The 15,900-nt window shown below is 41.8% G+C and overlaps 1 protein-coding gene across 1 annotated transcript in view; it reads left to right on the top strand.

Annotated features, from left to right (window-relative positions):
* Positions 1 to 15,535, top strand: part of LOC112557758 — a 28,402-nt gene extending 12,867 nt beyond the window's left edge. The window contains 6 exon segments of the mRNA XM_025227785.1: positions 7,886 to 8,218; positions 8,221 to 8,328; positions 8,846 to 8,976; positions 11,675 to 12,003; positions 12,496 to 13,147; positions 13,591 to 15,535. Of these exon segments, the coding sequence (XP_025083570.1) occupies positions 7,886 to 8,218; positions 8,221 to 8,328; positions 8,846 to 8,976; positions 11,675 to 12,003; positions 12,496 to 13,147; positions 13,591 to 14,592 (2,555 nt within the window). The 3' untranslated portion in view covers positions 14,593 to 15,535.
* The last annotated feature ends 365 nt before the right edge of the window (positions 15,536 to 15,900 follow it).

Raw genomic sequence — 15,900 nt, 5'->3', positions numbered from 1 at the left:
AGAAAAACCTATGTCATGTTTTAGTGAGAGAAAGCAGTTAACTCCTGTATGACATTTTGGAAGTAGAAAAAAATGGCTTCTTTTAAAGAACTTTTTTTGAACTCATTTCGCCAGATCCCAGACTAGATAGTAGTTTCAGATATCCTTTTTCCTAAAATGTATTCGTAGCTTTCCCCATTTTTTAAGATTTCTTTTTATTTCTTCATTTCATGACTGCAGTTCAGGTTTCTGCTCAGCAGCAATGCCAATGGTCATTTTGTGAGCTACTTCCAGTGCCACCAGAAATTGAAGATGGTCATGTTACAGCTGCTAGACCTTCCTCATACATTGCGAGTGCACATGACAATATTAATTATTGTATGAAGAGCTTTGTGTCATTCTTGAAATGTTCTCAGCTTTTTTGTGTCGGGATATCCACTGACGGTGGGATTCTGAAAGTAACTTTCTTTCATGTCTCGAACCTTGATGGACTATTCGTTCTTGAGAACCACAGCTAGAAGTGTGATCATCGGTCTGTCTGTCTGACTATATGTCTGGCTGTCTGTCTGTAACGAATTTATTGTCAGCTTATTTACCCCACGCAGACGGGGGCTCAGAGAAAAAAGTCGCCATTCGTGTCTGTCTAACGAATTTCCAGCTAACAAGCATCTCATTTATCACAAGCAGACGAGGCTCAGACGGAATAGTCACAAAACAGAGATATACAGCAAGTTAAAGAGTAGGATGTAAGGTGATCGAGACTGAGCATGACGCACGATATTTCCAGCTCGGTCACTGAAATACTCTGAGGTTTGTCGGGATAGGCAACTTCCGCTTCCCTGAACCGCAGTCATAGTATTTCTCTAGTGACCAACATCGCAGACAGGACCAACACGCAATCAATTCTTCCATTCTTTTCTTTTCAAAGCAAAAGTTCCTGGCGAGGGATCAAAGGACAGCAATCCACGAGCCACGCACACGTGCAACTAAAGGAAATAAATCCAGCGCCACATAGACACTCTAGGTACTCAAGTGGTGCAAACCCTCAAAATAAAATATCAGCAGGATGTTCGCCACTTAGACTTTCCATACAAAGGGACTTCATGGATAGGTCACAGTGGACATCTGAATCTTCTTCCGGTGTACACCATCCCGGGTGGCACGCGAGGTGTTTTAGTCATCGGCTAACGGGAATGTTGCTGTTGAGAAATGTCTTGTTCTCTCACCCGTCACGTGTTCATTAAGATTGAGTGATAAATCGCAAGTGTTTCATTATTGCCATCCAGCTCATGAAAAGTGAGCAAAGAAGAAACCGTGTGGTAGAATAAAGATCTTAGGAAGTTAAAGACTTGAATAAAATAAAGGCGCCCTTCGTCTGTTACGAATTTTCCCACCACATTAATCACAGAAAATGTGCTTAGAAAAGACCATGGTTCAGATTTTGCACACATAGCGATGAACCGACATCAAAGATGTCAAGCCGACACCTGAGGTGAAGGTCACACAGACATGCATATTTCTCCGATCAGGTCCATGATGTTGTTGCACCCTGAAGATTACATCTCGGAGAGAGGATGTGCTCACCTCTAAAGCTGCAGCCTTTGCGAGTAGTAGTGAGGGGGATGAGGGAGGGAGGGAGTGGTGGTTTACGAGGTGAATATGGGTCGAAATTTTTTTATCTGTCGATCTCCTCCTGCTATCCTGGGTAGGCGCTAAAACGGAATTGCACTTCAATTTTCAGCTATTCGCTGCCTAGGGATGTTCCTCCCCAGTGAGCGTGTCCGTTTTGCCAGGTTCAGTTTTTCCAATGACAAATTTTCCCACCCAACAGGCAGGAACGAGTTAGCAAATTGACCTGACTTGACCTCCGAACAATTATCATTAGAACAATAAAAACCAGCCGAGTCCCAGAGGTTATTGACCCACCTTCACATTTTTGATGCTTTCATCAAGATAAGTACTATAGCGGGTAAACAGTTGCCCACACACACTGTTCGCAGAGAATGGTAGTAGTCATCCCATCGACAACATGATGTTAACTCTTCCTGTCGAAAGAGTCGGAGAAGTGCAAAAGAAATACCCATACAAATTAAAAAACAAAGGTGTGTTGAGCTAAGAGATGAGACGATCAATATAAAAATTCGATATCACAGGATCAAGTAAATTTACCGGAGCAAAAACCTGTCCGCCATCAACATTGTCCTCAGGTTGGCAGCTTTTAACCATCGAGTACCGGCAGCTCTGTGGTCCTCAACAAAGGAACATCGCGGTTCGCCGGAGATTAATTTTCGTTTGCTGTATCACCTCTTATATCACCATGGTGATGCCAGTAGATCGACAGTCACTAAGTGCACTAAGCTTCTTTGAAGATTGACCTTCCATTTTCGTTTCTACCTTCGCAAGTCGTCTCACAAGTTCTTGTTTTCGTCGTGGCCATCGTTACCATCATCTTTTTGCACTTGAAAGATGTTTGTAAGGATTTATATGCACAACACGTGCCGCGAGTGGAAGAGCTTGGCTTAGAATAAGTCGCGTGGATTGTCAACAATGTTTTCTTTGAAATATTTGTCGATATCGAAAGCTGGAACGATAAACCTTCTTAAGACACGGTCACGTGGTACAGAGCTTCGGTTTGAGGCTGAAGAATGTCAACTTTCCTGGAGTACACAGTGAAAATGTCCGGTCGCAAACAACAATTTCTTGAATCGAAGTCACTCAATTTTTTTACAGTTTAGTGGTATAGGTTAGTCAAGTTTAGAACTTCTTTGTGTATCTTTTGGTGGAACAGTTGTGATCGAAGGGCAAACCCTTGACAGTGAAGATCGAAGACTGTGGGATCAGATTTCGCCTTCACTACACCATCATTCATTTCTGTCTGTATGTAGCGCCTAGACTAAATAAATATCTCATGTTGTGGAACGTAGATACGAGCTCCATCTTTTCCCAAACTTTTATCTAAAAGCTTACTACTTTAATTTAGAAGTTTTTATTTTTGTCTGTTAAGTAACAGTTCACCGTTTAACACTTACTCCTTCTTTCACTCTTTCAGAAAAATATTGCAAAAATGCACATTAAAAAATAGTATAAACACAATAAGTCTGTCAAGCTACTTACTGTATTAATCTACAAATTCAGTCGGTGTCTATTTTATTCTAACTAAGTAAAATCTTATTTCAACACCCATACTCTGTATTTGGTACAACACAATATCACAAAGTGCATAGCTGTCATGCAACCAGGAATTAAATATTAAAAAAACCAACAAAAGGAAAAAAATGTTTTAAAACGAAAAAAAATAAATAAATAAGAAAGCAATAATTTTGCTGATAATTCAGGCCTAAGCTTTGTGGTTTACATTTCAGAAGCAAAGCACGCATCTCTCAACCATAAATTCAGTTTCTAATCCAACGATCTTGTCCTGGCTTTTCTTCATGTCTGTGAGGAAGTCAGAAGTCAAGAGAGAATAGCTCATTATTTTGCTTTTGTATGCTTATTATTTATTACCAATTCTGAGTTCAATTCTTTTTTTTTTTAAAGTGAACAAGATTTGTAAGTACCCAACATCATTTAACTCTTGAATTCCTGCACAAGCGCATTGTGTTCGTGTCAAACGACTCCTGAAATCGTCTTCTGCAACACAAAACCTTGCCATCTAATTACTGAGCTTCTTGCTGTCCTTTGTATGTTTTAGTCTATTAACTGTGTTGTTTGCAAAGAAATGTATCTCAGGATCAGGTGGCTGGTGCATGTTTAAATTCCTCCATCTTCTGTCTTCTCTCTTTGTTTGAATTGAGATTTGATATTGTGCTTAATCGATGGGAAACGATATAGAAATGCTAAAGGGGAAAAAAAGAATTGTGAATAGCATCTTAAAATATCAGGAGTTAAGATTGTAATGAAATGTATTGTATGTAACTAAAGCATGTATATTTTAAGCCCACCGTAAAGTTTTAACTGTGAACTTTCACTCGCTCTCAGGCAAATACCCATCCATCCACGGGGCCACTTAAACAAACAGACAAACAAACAAACAAACAAACAAACAAACAAACAAACAAACAAAAAAACTAAAAAAGAAACAACTGCACAAAACCAAGTAAGCGTTAAACAAGTTTAGAATCATTGAGTGCACAAAAGCTAAGGCAAGAAAAGAAGATAAAGCGGCTGATCCTTCTTGGGAATAAAAGGGTTCAAGGTCCTGTCTCCTATTTCTTCCATTTTTGTCCTCAAAAAGCAGCCGGTTGTAGAATTCGTTTCTAGTAAAGTTTTGTTATTTTCTTGTGACTTGTTTGCGCAAATACTTTCAAAACACGAACAGAGGCAGAGCTTATCTTGCTTGAAGGAATTTGGTATCTTCTTGTCCTTGTGGACGAGCGGTCCTGCGGCTTTGCCATTGTCTGTACACTTTGATGGAAGAAAACTTGTGTCTACCTCTGTCTTTCTCTCTTTCTTTCTTTAAATTGAATACATTCAGTCTGTGTTTCTAGATTTTTTTTTAAACATTTTACCTAAGACAACTCTCTATTGACAACACGGGTTCCGTGGAGCAGCAATACAATAAGGATTGGCTGCCCTGGGTTCAGGTCTCGTCTCGGGTATGCTACTTTTTCTCTGCATGTGGCATCTGTTTACATGGCAAGCTACCTTAGTTGCTGGCTCGACTGATTTTATTACAGTTGTACCAGTTCAGTAAGGGACCTAGAATTTTGAAAGTTCATGTATTTTGGCGATAAACAAAATATCGTGAAATGATTATGGAAGCCACGTATGTGTGGGTATTTCTGATTTATATTCCGACTGTTGTCTTCAGAGTGTGGACAGTTATCAGGAGGAAGACTTGCTGGAGTGTTCTGCTTTCGTTCTTCTTAAATTTTGATATTATTCGTTGTAGGGTTTCACTTTAATGGAGCTGTAATGACACGTTTAGGCGTGTGTTCGTGAGAGTTGAGTAGGAGGATGCGAAGAGTGGGGAATAAGATGCGGTGCAGCTCCATAATGTTTATCCTTTCTTTTCTCAAGACATGTCAGTAACCTCTAGCAGATTTAATGAAAGCTTTTCTGCCGAATTTTAATGACGGAAAGCACGAGGCTTGACCCGAACTCTCTGTGCCTCTAAAATATTTTTTTTAGGTTCTCGTTGAAGTCTCAAGTGACGGATTTCTCTTTCGCACAGTTTAGCAGGTTTATTTATCGCTTCCTCCGGGAAACATTTAGTGGCAGCTCATAATGGGCACGGGGCAGAGTTTCATGCCTTGGCAAGCTTGGGTTAACCTTTCATGAGATTCACTCAGTCCGACAGGTTTTGCTGTAAATTGCAATCGTTTCCATCCTGCCTCTCCTTCACTCTGTCCGTTGTTTGTTGGTGCTCCGAGTGTTTCTCTGTTCACCGTTCTCACCGTTACCCGTTATCCCTCATCATGAATTATCTAGTTTGAATTAGTATGCAAGGGCACACACCTTTACTCCCCACCATTCCTCAAAAAACAAAAAACAAAACAAATTTAATCGACCTTTAGAAATGACTGATGTTGAATCTTACTGGTCCCAAGTAGAACATAATCAGAAATTCTAATCTTTTAATGTTTATTAAGAAAGAACGTCGTCTAAAACATTTTAAAGTTTTCTTTTCTGAAGCACGTGCCAGTGGTTGTCTAACACGAGCTGTAACGATCATCTTTATCCTGAGATCTTACTGCTTTATTGAATCGTAGGACTATTGATGCAAGTCATGCCTTAATTAAGTCATTAAATACACATGATGTATAATTTTAAAAAATTCTTTGCTAAGCAGTTGTTTGTAAATTTTGACATTTGCTGGAACCCCCATATAGTCCATGCATGGACGTGTACAGGTGGACTGCTGTCTGTCTGCCGAGACCAACGCTTTCTTCTTTTGTGATTAAACTCCAGTGTTTTGACATCAAACTGAAAATTGAAAAAACTGTAAAAATTCCAGCTAACAAAGCCTTTGTTAATGGGTAGCCTTGTGTTTTAGGAAATAAATAACCAAAATCTTTTATATCCGCAGCAGCCTGCTGAGATGAACCTAGCTTGGACACAAATAGGGTGGGTGCCATTCCATCTTGTAAATAAGTAGATATTGGGATCAGACCTTGAACGGGGAAGTATTCTTCGTAATTCTGAGACTAAGTAACGGCCAGACTGGTCTGACTGGGTTGTCTTCTCGCTAACAGCTGGAGTTGTCTGGGCTTTGTTTCCGTGTAGGATTCCGTAATAGCTTTCATCTTCTCTCCAAGACAGTGTGTCTGCTGGGGAAAAATGTATGTCCTAGTTACAACAAACATATACACACCCAGTGGTCCTCATGTCATCTCCTATCAACTTTTTAATACATTTCATCTCTAATTATCTTAGTATTTTAATAATACAATAACGCTGGATGTTTTTGCATCCTTAGACATATTAGCTTACACATGTATGAATGGATATATGCAGACGGGTATAGATAAACACATATTAATACCCAGATATATATTACATACACATAAAAATATTTTCACAGACACATGCACATACACAGAAAATATTATATTCAAACCCAGACACAAACAAGGATTAAAGTAGGAGAGAGGGATGGGAATGAGAGATACAGAAAAGAGTAGAGAGGATTGTTAGAAAAAAAAACAGATGGAGAAGAAAGCTTTTATTTTGTTGAGAAAGTAAGATATGAGTCGATCGATGTTATCATCGGTTATTATTGCTTGAGGTTCAACTCCTGCGGGAATGGCTAATCCACCTCCAAAGATCCGACGATGTCAGAGGAAACGGAGAGTCGAGAATCAGTCTGACCGGCTGAAAAAAAAAAATCTGATTTTGGACCAGTTTGGATCAAATCTTCCTCCCAGACGAATATTTCCTCCTCTCACCCCTTCCACCAGTCGTCGTGGCAGGAGAAGGGAAGAAGAAATCGTTGACACGTAATTTGGGGAAATCTTTGTTGCGGGAGGTCAGACTAGTTCCTATCCACCTGCTTCATTTAGTTGAACCTCGTGGAGTCGACTCAAGGAGGATAAAGTAAAGTTTGTGGACTCGTGCATCGTTATCTTGGCACGAAGTCAACTCTCGACTCCTTCCCATCGTCTCCACGGATTAACTTTCTGTCCAGCAGCAAAGCCAAGGAATCAGAGTTTGGCAATCAAAGTGTTGTCCAGATGAAATGCTCTGTAGTTTATCTCTGAGAGCTATTGGCAGCTTCATTCAACCTTTGATTGCATTTATTTCTATTTCAGGATTTGAAATAAGAACTAGCTATTTTCCAAATGCAGTTTTCCGTTTTCTTGTCAGCTCTTAATGGATTATGTCCTGGAATTCCAATTTCAAAAGTATCAAAACATCAAGTGCGAGATGGAGGCTTGGACATAGATACGGATTTTCTTGTTAAGATTCAGCTTTTGTCTGCATCTTGAAGTCTCATTTGCTGCATTGAAAGATTGATTAATGCAAAGTGTCAGTGTCGGAAAATGAGCTGCTTTCGGTTTAGATAGAGATCGCATGAATATTATGTGTCGTGAGTGTGGTGGCAGTTTGATATAGAAAGAACAGTATGTCAAACTATACAGACGGCCACCATTATTTATTTATTTGCAGTCCTATGGTGGCCTTACTCTTTGTTTTCTCAAAACAGGTTTAGTGTACCTGTATTTTGCTACTCATTCGCAAAGACACTCTTTTAATATGTCGTGTTTATTTGTGAGTTTCAACAAATTTTCTACAAATTGGTCGCAATTAATAAAAATTTGTAAACACATATTTCTTAAGGAAAACTGATTACGGATCATCTACTTTTTTCAATGTATTTGATTGGTTTATTTATTGATATGGGTTTCATTATTCAGGGAAATACAAGATTGTACGCATTGACTGTATTTTTTTCCATTTTTCTCAGGTTCGGCTCACCTTAGGGAGGAGATAGAGCGCGAGAAACGACAGTTGATGGAGGAGGGACTCAACTCCACGACGCCGGTCAACGGCGAGATGGTGGCGCTGCTGTCCATGCTGTCTCTCTTCACAGTCGTGGGTACCGTGGGCAACGGACTGGTGCTGTTTGTCTTCAGCAGGGTGCGCGACAAGACTACTGCGCAGCTCTTCATCCTGACATTGGCCCTCATTGACCTCTTCACCTGCCTTGTCATCATCCCCTTCACGATGTTCGTCGAGTTTACGCGTTACGACATCAACTACGACCTGCTGTGCAAGCTGTATCAGTTTCTCATCACCTCCAAGTTCCTTTGTCAGCGTTCATAATGGTGGCCATAGCCTTCGACCGTTACTTCTGCATCTGCCACCCGCTGAGACGGATAATAACACCATGGAGAACGAAAGTTAGTTGTCTCCCTTTTCTTATCTCCCTTGTCTCGTCTTTCCAACCTTACTCTTCTCTTCGCTTTTCTCGTAAAACTGGCTTCTATGCTATTTCAAATTGCATGACATCTTCGAAATTGTTATTTTGACCTCCGTTACTTCCCTACATGGTCAGAGATTTTCGCTATGCAGATGGAATTCTGCTGTAATCATGATAAAATAAACTTTGGATATTTCAACACCAAATCATTCCACTACTATTCCTACTGCTACTTGATGATCATAATACTGTATATGATTTCACACTCGCATGTTTGTGTATATTTGCCTGACGCTCTTTAATCCACGTAAACAGTCGACGGAATTTCCTGTCATTTTCTTGCCTCTCTTTCCATTTCTTGTTTGGTATCATAAATTATATAAAAATTCTCTCGCTTGGGGGTTTCCGGTTATTGCAAGTCTCATGTTTACTGTCAGACCTGCCAGGATGCATGTCGTGTCTGGTGCTGTTTGTCTAAGTGTCATGTTTACCCTGTGTTACCAGGTCATCATCGCCTGCCTGACACTCTTCGCCTCAATGCTGGGTATCATGACATCCCTGGCCTATGGGGTTTACCAGTGTACAGACCGGACACAAAACTCGAGTCTGAGCTGATGAGGAGGAATGTAACCGAGGTGAGCTCTGATTATGTAGTTGATGCATTTGTTGGAGTGGCTGTGTGTGTGTGTGGGGGGTCCTTCTACCACACCCTTCCCTGAGAGCAGTAGACTACAGTCCAAGAAGACGCCAAGAGAACTGATCCATCAAAGGCAAAATATAACAGCTTGAAGAATTTTAATTAGAATTCAGTGAAAGTGACTTGTCTAGTGTATCTAATGGATGCCGCAAGACTCTTTTATTAAGAAGATCCCCCGAAGGCTTAGGTGGCAGTAAAATTAATAGCAAAAGACCTTCTGGACCGCCGGGAAATATTTGCAGACGTCCTTTGAGTCTTTCAAAAGTTGTTAAGCATGTTTAGCAAGCTTACACCGAGCGACAAAGAGAGCAAGAGAAAGAAGAGAGAGAGATAAAGACGGACAGAAAGAGGAAGGTTGAGAGATTGTGATAGAAAGACAGAAAGAAACAAAGGTTGTGATGCACAGGCAGTAGAAAGATAGACTAAGGAGAAAAACAGTGAGACAGGACATAGTCATAATACCATATACAAAGGATATGGTAAAATAAGTGATTACCTGTGTTTTCGTGAGCCTCTTATTTATATTTCCTTCCTACAACTAATCTGTTACTCCTGACTACACCTATCGTCCATTTTACAGCGATAAACTGAAATAAAATTCTGCTGTAAACCTTCGTCTGAATACATCATTACGTTCCAGACGATCTGACAAAAAATAAAGAAAAACAAAATCCTGTCAAAATAATTAGATTTTCTTAAGCAGGAATCTTGGAAATAACAGCCGTATTTTCTATCTTCACGACAGTTAACATCGATAATATTCAGCGAGAATAAAAAGTTATGTCAAGGCTGTCGGCACATAGGGTAGGCAGCCAATTAACCTTAATATTCCTATTAGGGAAAAATTGTTTGAGTTCGAGTTCCACGTCCATAAAACCCGGGCTTTGATAAGGGTTTGGCAAGCATAAACGTCAAAGCGAAAGAAGAAGGACATAAATAATGCAAGCCCCTCGGCGAAGAGAAAGAGGTCATGGCGCTGCGAAACTCACCGGAGACTTGACCCAAGTGTCCGCACGCGCTCTGATCCTGGACTCCACTAATCAACCAACAGACATAAACACAGGCGCTGACGTGTGAATAAGGGAAGCTAGAGGTACAGAGACAAGTCAGGGACAAGCTCCATCAGTGCAGCTAGGGTATCAAGGTGAGAAGAGATGACCAACAGCATCCGTTGGAGGGATGGAGGAGAGTCGAGAAAATGGATTTGAAGCCTTAGTGCTTTGTCAGCTCAGGAACCACTGATTGCAAAATGTGGGAAGTTTTGATAAGGCTACAGGTGTTTATTAGAAATGTTAATTAGTTCAGAAACGTCTTTATTAGAAACAAGGTCGTAAACATTATATGCGAATGATTATACTTTATTGAGCAGATATTAGCAAAACAAACAAACACGCACTGGTATAACACATCTGCAAGACACAGCGCGTGCATCATCATCACGTCACGTCAACATGACTAAGTGCGAATAGAAGAAAGCACACTTAAATATTTCAGGGCCTGTGAAAATATCCTGTGTTTATTGTATGCCCAACTAAAACGAATATACTCGCTTGCGATATAAGCTCTATTTATTTTTTTTAGGGTTTGTGTTTTTTTGTGTTTTTTTTTTTTTTTTTTTTAAGCTCACAGACATCCCAACCTTTCCATTACTCTGATTTGCTTTCTGGAAAAATCCCAGAGGAAAAGAAAAACTCTTACCAAAGGAAGAAAAAAAGCTGATTGTAGTGGTGGTCTTCCGGCTCTGAACATACAGACTTTTTTGGCAACAAATGGCAAAGGCTCTTCTGGTGCTTTGTCTGAAGAAGAAGGAGCAAAAGAAAATAATAAGAAGTGTTTTGAGATTTTTTGCCCGCAGCAGTTCTCGACTAATCGGGCTTTAGAAATACACGAAAATTGTTCTTGTAAACATGATCACAGTGGAAAATATTCCTGAAAAGATTATTAAACGAGATCAATTTTTAAAATTGAAAAAAAATGTATTAATAATAATCATACTCGTTTGCGTACAGTAATATATCTCAAAGAAATCCTGACTCATCCAAGCTTCAAGTCATGTAAATAAAACACGAAAAGTCTAGTAAACTGTAAAAAAGTATTTTAAAAATCACTTGAAATGTGCTTTGTGTAATGGAAATTGAGAAAAAAAAGTGTTCTTTGTTAAGGAATAGCAGGCAACGTTTAAATATTAATATCTAAGTTTTATTGCTTTCTCTCACTGGCTGTCTCCCTTGGTTTTGTGTTCTCGAACCTCGCCTACTATTCAAATGTTACTTTAAAACTATTCATTAAAAACTTATTTTATTACATTAGAAGTACTTAAAACTAATTATAGTTGTCCTTATGTACAAAGAGTTTAGAAGAAAAGAGTTAAGCAAAAGAAGGACAAGAGAAGAAGGGATCCTGTGACTTTCTCAAGTGAATTGTAAGAGAGTTGTAATTCACATTACATGTAATTGCTGTTCATCGATAACACATCATGTGTGATTACTAATGTGTTTCATTTCACACTTCATATTATTTTTGTGATGAGGACATAATTTTGTGAACTTGAATTTTTACGATGATGTTCCTTAAAAAGAAAAGGGAGACAAGCTCAACAGGCACCCTTCATTCTGGAATCTTCTCTCTGCTTACAGGGTCTTCAGATACTGAGCAGCATTCGGGACCTGCACTGGGCCAAGCTGGGAGAGGATCCCTCCTTCAACAATGACCTCACCAGCATGATAGAAGATCGTCTGCGGGATCATGTGAAGAAGAACAATCTGACTGCCTGGTTCAACTCCACCCAGCGTGAAGGAGGGATGTGCGAGATCGTGTACATCGGCATCTGCGCGCCTAATGAGATCCTCCTGGACTGGAACTTCCTATCAGTCTATCAGAAATGTTACACGGCGCTCTTCTTTGTCTGCCTCGTCATCGTGGGCGTTCTCTACGCCATGATCTACAGGTTCATCGGGCTTCGCCGGTGAGATGTCATTAGTCTAACCCAACGGTCTCTTTTGGGTGTTAAAGGTCTACATAAGTGCAAAATGTTGTTCGAGAAAGCTCACTCTGATAAATCAGATGTAGGCTGCACCTCTTGGGTATAATTACCTCAGAAATGATTTCCAAAATTCCGTGTCCTTCTGTTGATGTTCTTCTATTCAGCTATTGTAACTTTTTCTCTCCAAACACGAGACATTGGACAAAGAGAACGGGGGACGTGGGTGACAGTTACGACCCAACTCTGACCAACGGTCCGCTAACCACGTCAGAAGGCGACGACGAGTGCAACGGGCGACACCCAAGTCAGTCTCACTGACTGTGACACTTTTTTTAATGTTGCTAAAGCTCTCACAAAATTGTCTTTTAACTCGAAACTATTGCTATAAATGTAACTGGGATAAAAACTTTAGAAATCGGTTTGTACGGTTAAGTGCATATCTGTTATTTTATGCTTTTAACATTTTTGTTTTAGGAACAAGAAACTTCAGCAAAAGCTCATTCTTTGCTCGTACGTCAACGGTGACAATGTCTGCGGGGAGGGAGGTACACGTACCACCTTTCTAAATGGTAACGGGCACGACGACTGCCTCAACAACGGTTTGGGCGCTGGTGGAGTCTACATTGGTGGCTGTGTCACGAGCTCTGTCCCTGTCAAGGCCATCAAAAACACGCTTGTTCCTCCCACCGTCGGAAAAATCTTCAAAGAACCAGTTGATTTCATCAGACTTGACACCGCGCAACCTCGATCAGACGATCTTACCCAAAGCGACACGACCGCGAAAAAGTTCTCAAAGCCTAGTACATCCGGGGAAGCGAACGGGCTTCCCCTACTGCGAAATGATGTCATACACATCATGACCAGCTCGTCGAGCAAGAATGGTGGCGGCCCCGTTTCTAATGGGGAGGTTGCCATAGAGATGAAGACGCTCAAAGAGCAATACTCACCTGTCCTAGACCAAGACTCACCTGGACACAGGTACAAGTTCACCCCTGAAGAGCGTCGTCGATCTGTTGGGGTAGGAGAGTTGGACAAGCGATGCCCCACTCCACCTCGCCGACGACGTCGGAACTCCTTCGCCCCAGCAGATGAGGAAAGGGAGAGAAGACAGCGACAGAAACGAACTGGATGAAGTGAAGCTGATCAACAACGAGGCTGATCATCGGGACATCGCGTACGGCAGCTCGTGGTCCGGGGAACTTTCCCTCGTGGCCAAGCAGCAAAGATCGGCGCCCAGACTGGGTGAATCGCAAAGCTCACCAGCCTGTCTGATCAGGAACGGACTACCGTCGCGAAGCCACTCAACGTCTCGCGAGTCATTTCGAGACATTAACATCCGCCGGTACCTCGAGACTTCCATCGGCGACGACTGCATATCCTTCCCTGAAGACCGAGAATCAGCTGGACCAGAGTCGCAAGCACCGAGGCATCGATTCCGCCGAAGTTTGCATCACTGAAGTATCTGCCGAGCAGTGAAAACCTTTTGGACACGCACGACTATGGAGACAGTTGCGAGTCACCACTGCTGCAGTGCAACGGTTGTCCAATAGTAGCAACTGTCACTAACCCCTTGTCAGGGCCACGCCTCTCTACGCTCGAGATACGGAGAAGGATATTCTCTCTGATCTTCGGGCAGGGACTCAAGAGCGCCGTGCGAGGTTTGAGGAGCCAGACCAAGAAGATTCCCACCTGCCCCTGCTCCCCCCTGACTCGGAGCACGAAGATGAACCCGCTGTCCTCCCCTCGGTGTCTCGCTACAACTTTGAAGGTACCTTGACATGTTCAGACACGGCCCTAACGGCTGCCTGCATCGCATCTTCTGAGTCGCAGAATAATATTGTTCACATCGGAGAAAACGATTCTCCAGTCCAGTCATTTTGTCTTCAGCAGGGGAAGTACATCACCGCGAACACCAAACAGCAGGTTCTCTTGTCGCCGCATCTCTGCAAATCGCCTGACGTTTACTTAGTCTCGTCTCCGGACGTGAGTCACCAACGGCTGCCACCCGACAAGAGAAGGAAGTCTTCAAGCAGCAGTAGTTCGCGAAGAAGCACCATGGAGACCACGCGCTCGAGTGGCAATGCGGAGGTCAGTCGGCGCCAGACAATGGAGTCGAACCTACGGTCCACGACAGACAGCCCACACAACTCGACCATGGATAGCGAGAGCCGTCGATCCACAGCGCCAAGCGATAGCAGTGGTCGGAAGAAGCGTTGGCAGCGCTTCCGGTCCAAGAGCGCCTCCATAAAGAGCAACCAGAGCCGCGGAAGTGGCGCCACCAGCTCGGCCGTTAGCGTGCGTCAGACGCACCAGTATGACGCCGACCGGTTGCGGGAGGAGACACGAGCGGCGAACGCCAGGACCGCCCTGATGCTCTTCACCGTGACTCTCGTGTTCGTGGTTGCCTTCCTCCCGGCATGGCTGATGGCGCACCGCATCATCTCCAACGAGCTGATGGTCTTCTATCTCTACTTCACCTACAACGTCGCCAACCCTTTCATCTACGCGTTTATGAACGTCATCTTCAAGGAGCACCTGAGAAAAATTTTTGGTTGCAAGAGTCGATCGTGAGATAAGAGGACTGGAAGAACCAGGGAGCAAAAGAAGACAACACAAAACATTCAATTTCAAGATAGAATACCACTGAAAGCAAGACTTTTCAGAAGGTTTGTGCTGGAAGTCATTTTCACAGTGTTTGGGAAAATACTTTTAAGAATAATCGTTAAAGAAACGTTGTACGTGTAGATTAACAGATGACTTGAAAGATGCCTGATGGCGTACTTGACGGATGTTTTGTTTCGCTGTGTAAAAGTTTGGACTTGATGACTGGGTACTGACACCGGTGACCCTGGCGGAACTTGCTCTATCCTTCGTTGTGTACGTTCTAATCACAATATGAGAAATACAAATTGTGTACTTGATCACCGTAAACAATTCAACAAGCGATCTATCTGTGGTTAATCTGAGATGGACACTCCTTGCTTGTGGTGTGACTGGCGACTGACAGATAGTTCAACTCTGGATAGCTATTCACAAACCATAAAAGGTGGTGAAACTATGGATCACTATTCACACAAACGGAAAAGAAATGTTACAGTATTTGTATTTTCGCTGCCCTGCCATATGACAGCACCACGTGGAATATACATCTTTGCCGGGAGCAAAAGAGTTGACTGGAACTAGACGAGAGATAAATTTGTTTATGCCATCGTTTATTGAATCTGGTTCACGTTCATTTACATACTCGAGATGTTCAATCTTGTTCATTCTTTGTGCCTGGATCAACAGTCTTTTTTTTCCTCTGCAGGTCGTAAAGTAACCCTGACCTTTAATGTATTGTGCTGTGTGTATGTGCTCCAACTTTCTCTCCATCCTACTTCTTTCTGGCGTTGCCCGTTGATGTTCATCGAGTGTAGTGTAACATCAGCACTTTTGTTTCTCTGTTTTAATGATTGTTTTAATGTTGTGCCAGCTTATTTTCTTGTTTGTAGACTATACAGTCATATCCATGTCATCTTCAGCACTTCACTACGTTTTTAAGCGTTTGTCATCTCGGAACCAATTGTTTGTTTTCTTCATTTTTCTACTGTTTTTTATTCTGAATTTCCGTGTCAGCAACGTACACTTTAACTGTTTCCTGTCTTATGTACTTTTCTACACACAGACAATATCTCTGCCAGTGTGCACAATATGTGTGCACAAATTTGTATTCTCATTTATTTGCCCATTTTCCGTTTGGACATGCATTTTCACTCTCACTGGGTGATTTCATCTGTGTGCATTATAACTGGACTGGGATTCGTGTTCTTGAATCGTTCCACACACTATTGTTTGGCTGTGAATTGTCATCTTGTTGATGCTGTGCTTTGTTCGTGCTTA

The sequence above is a fragment of the Pomacea canaliculata genome, linkage group LG2 (genome assembly GCF_003073045.1).
Source record: "Pomacea canaliculata isolate SZHN2017 linkage group LG2, ASM307304v1, whole genome shotgun sequence".
NCBI lineage: Eukaryota > Metazoa > Mollusca > Gastropoda > Architaenioglossa > Ampullariidae > Pomacea > Pomacea canaliculata.
This window is presented reverse-complemented; position numbering and strand designations above follow the sequence as displayed.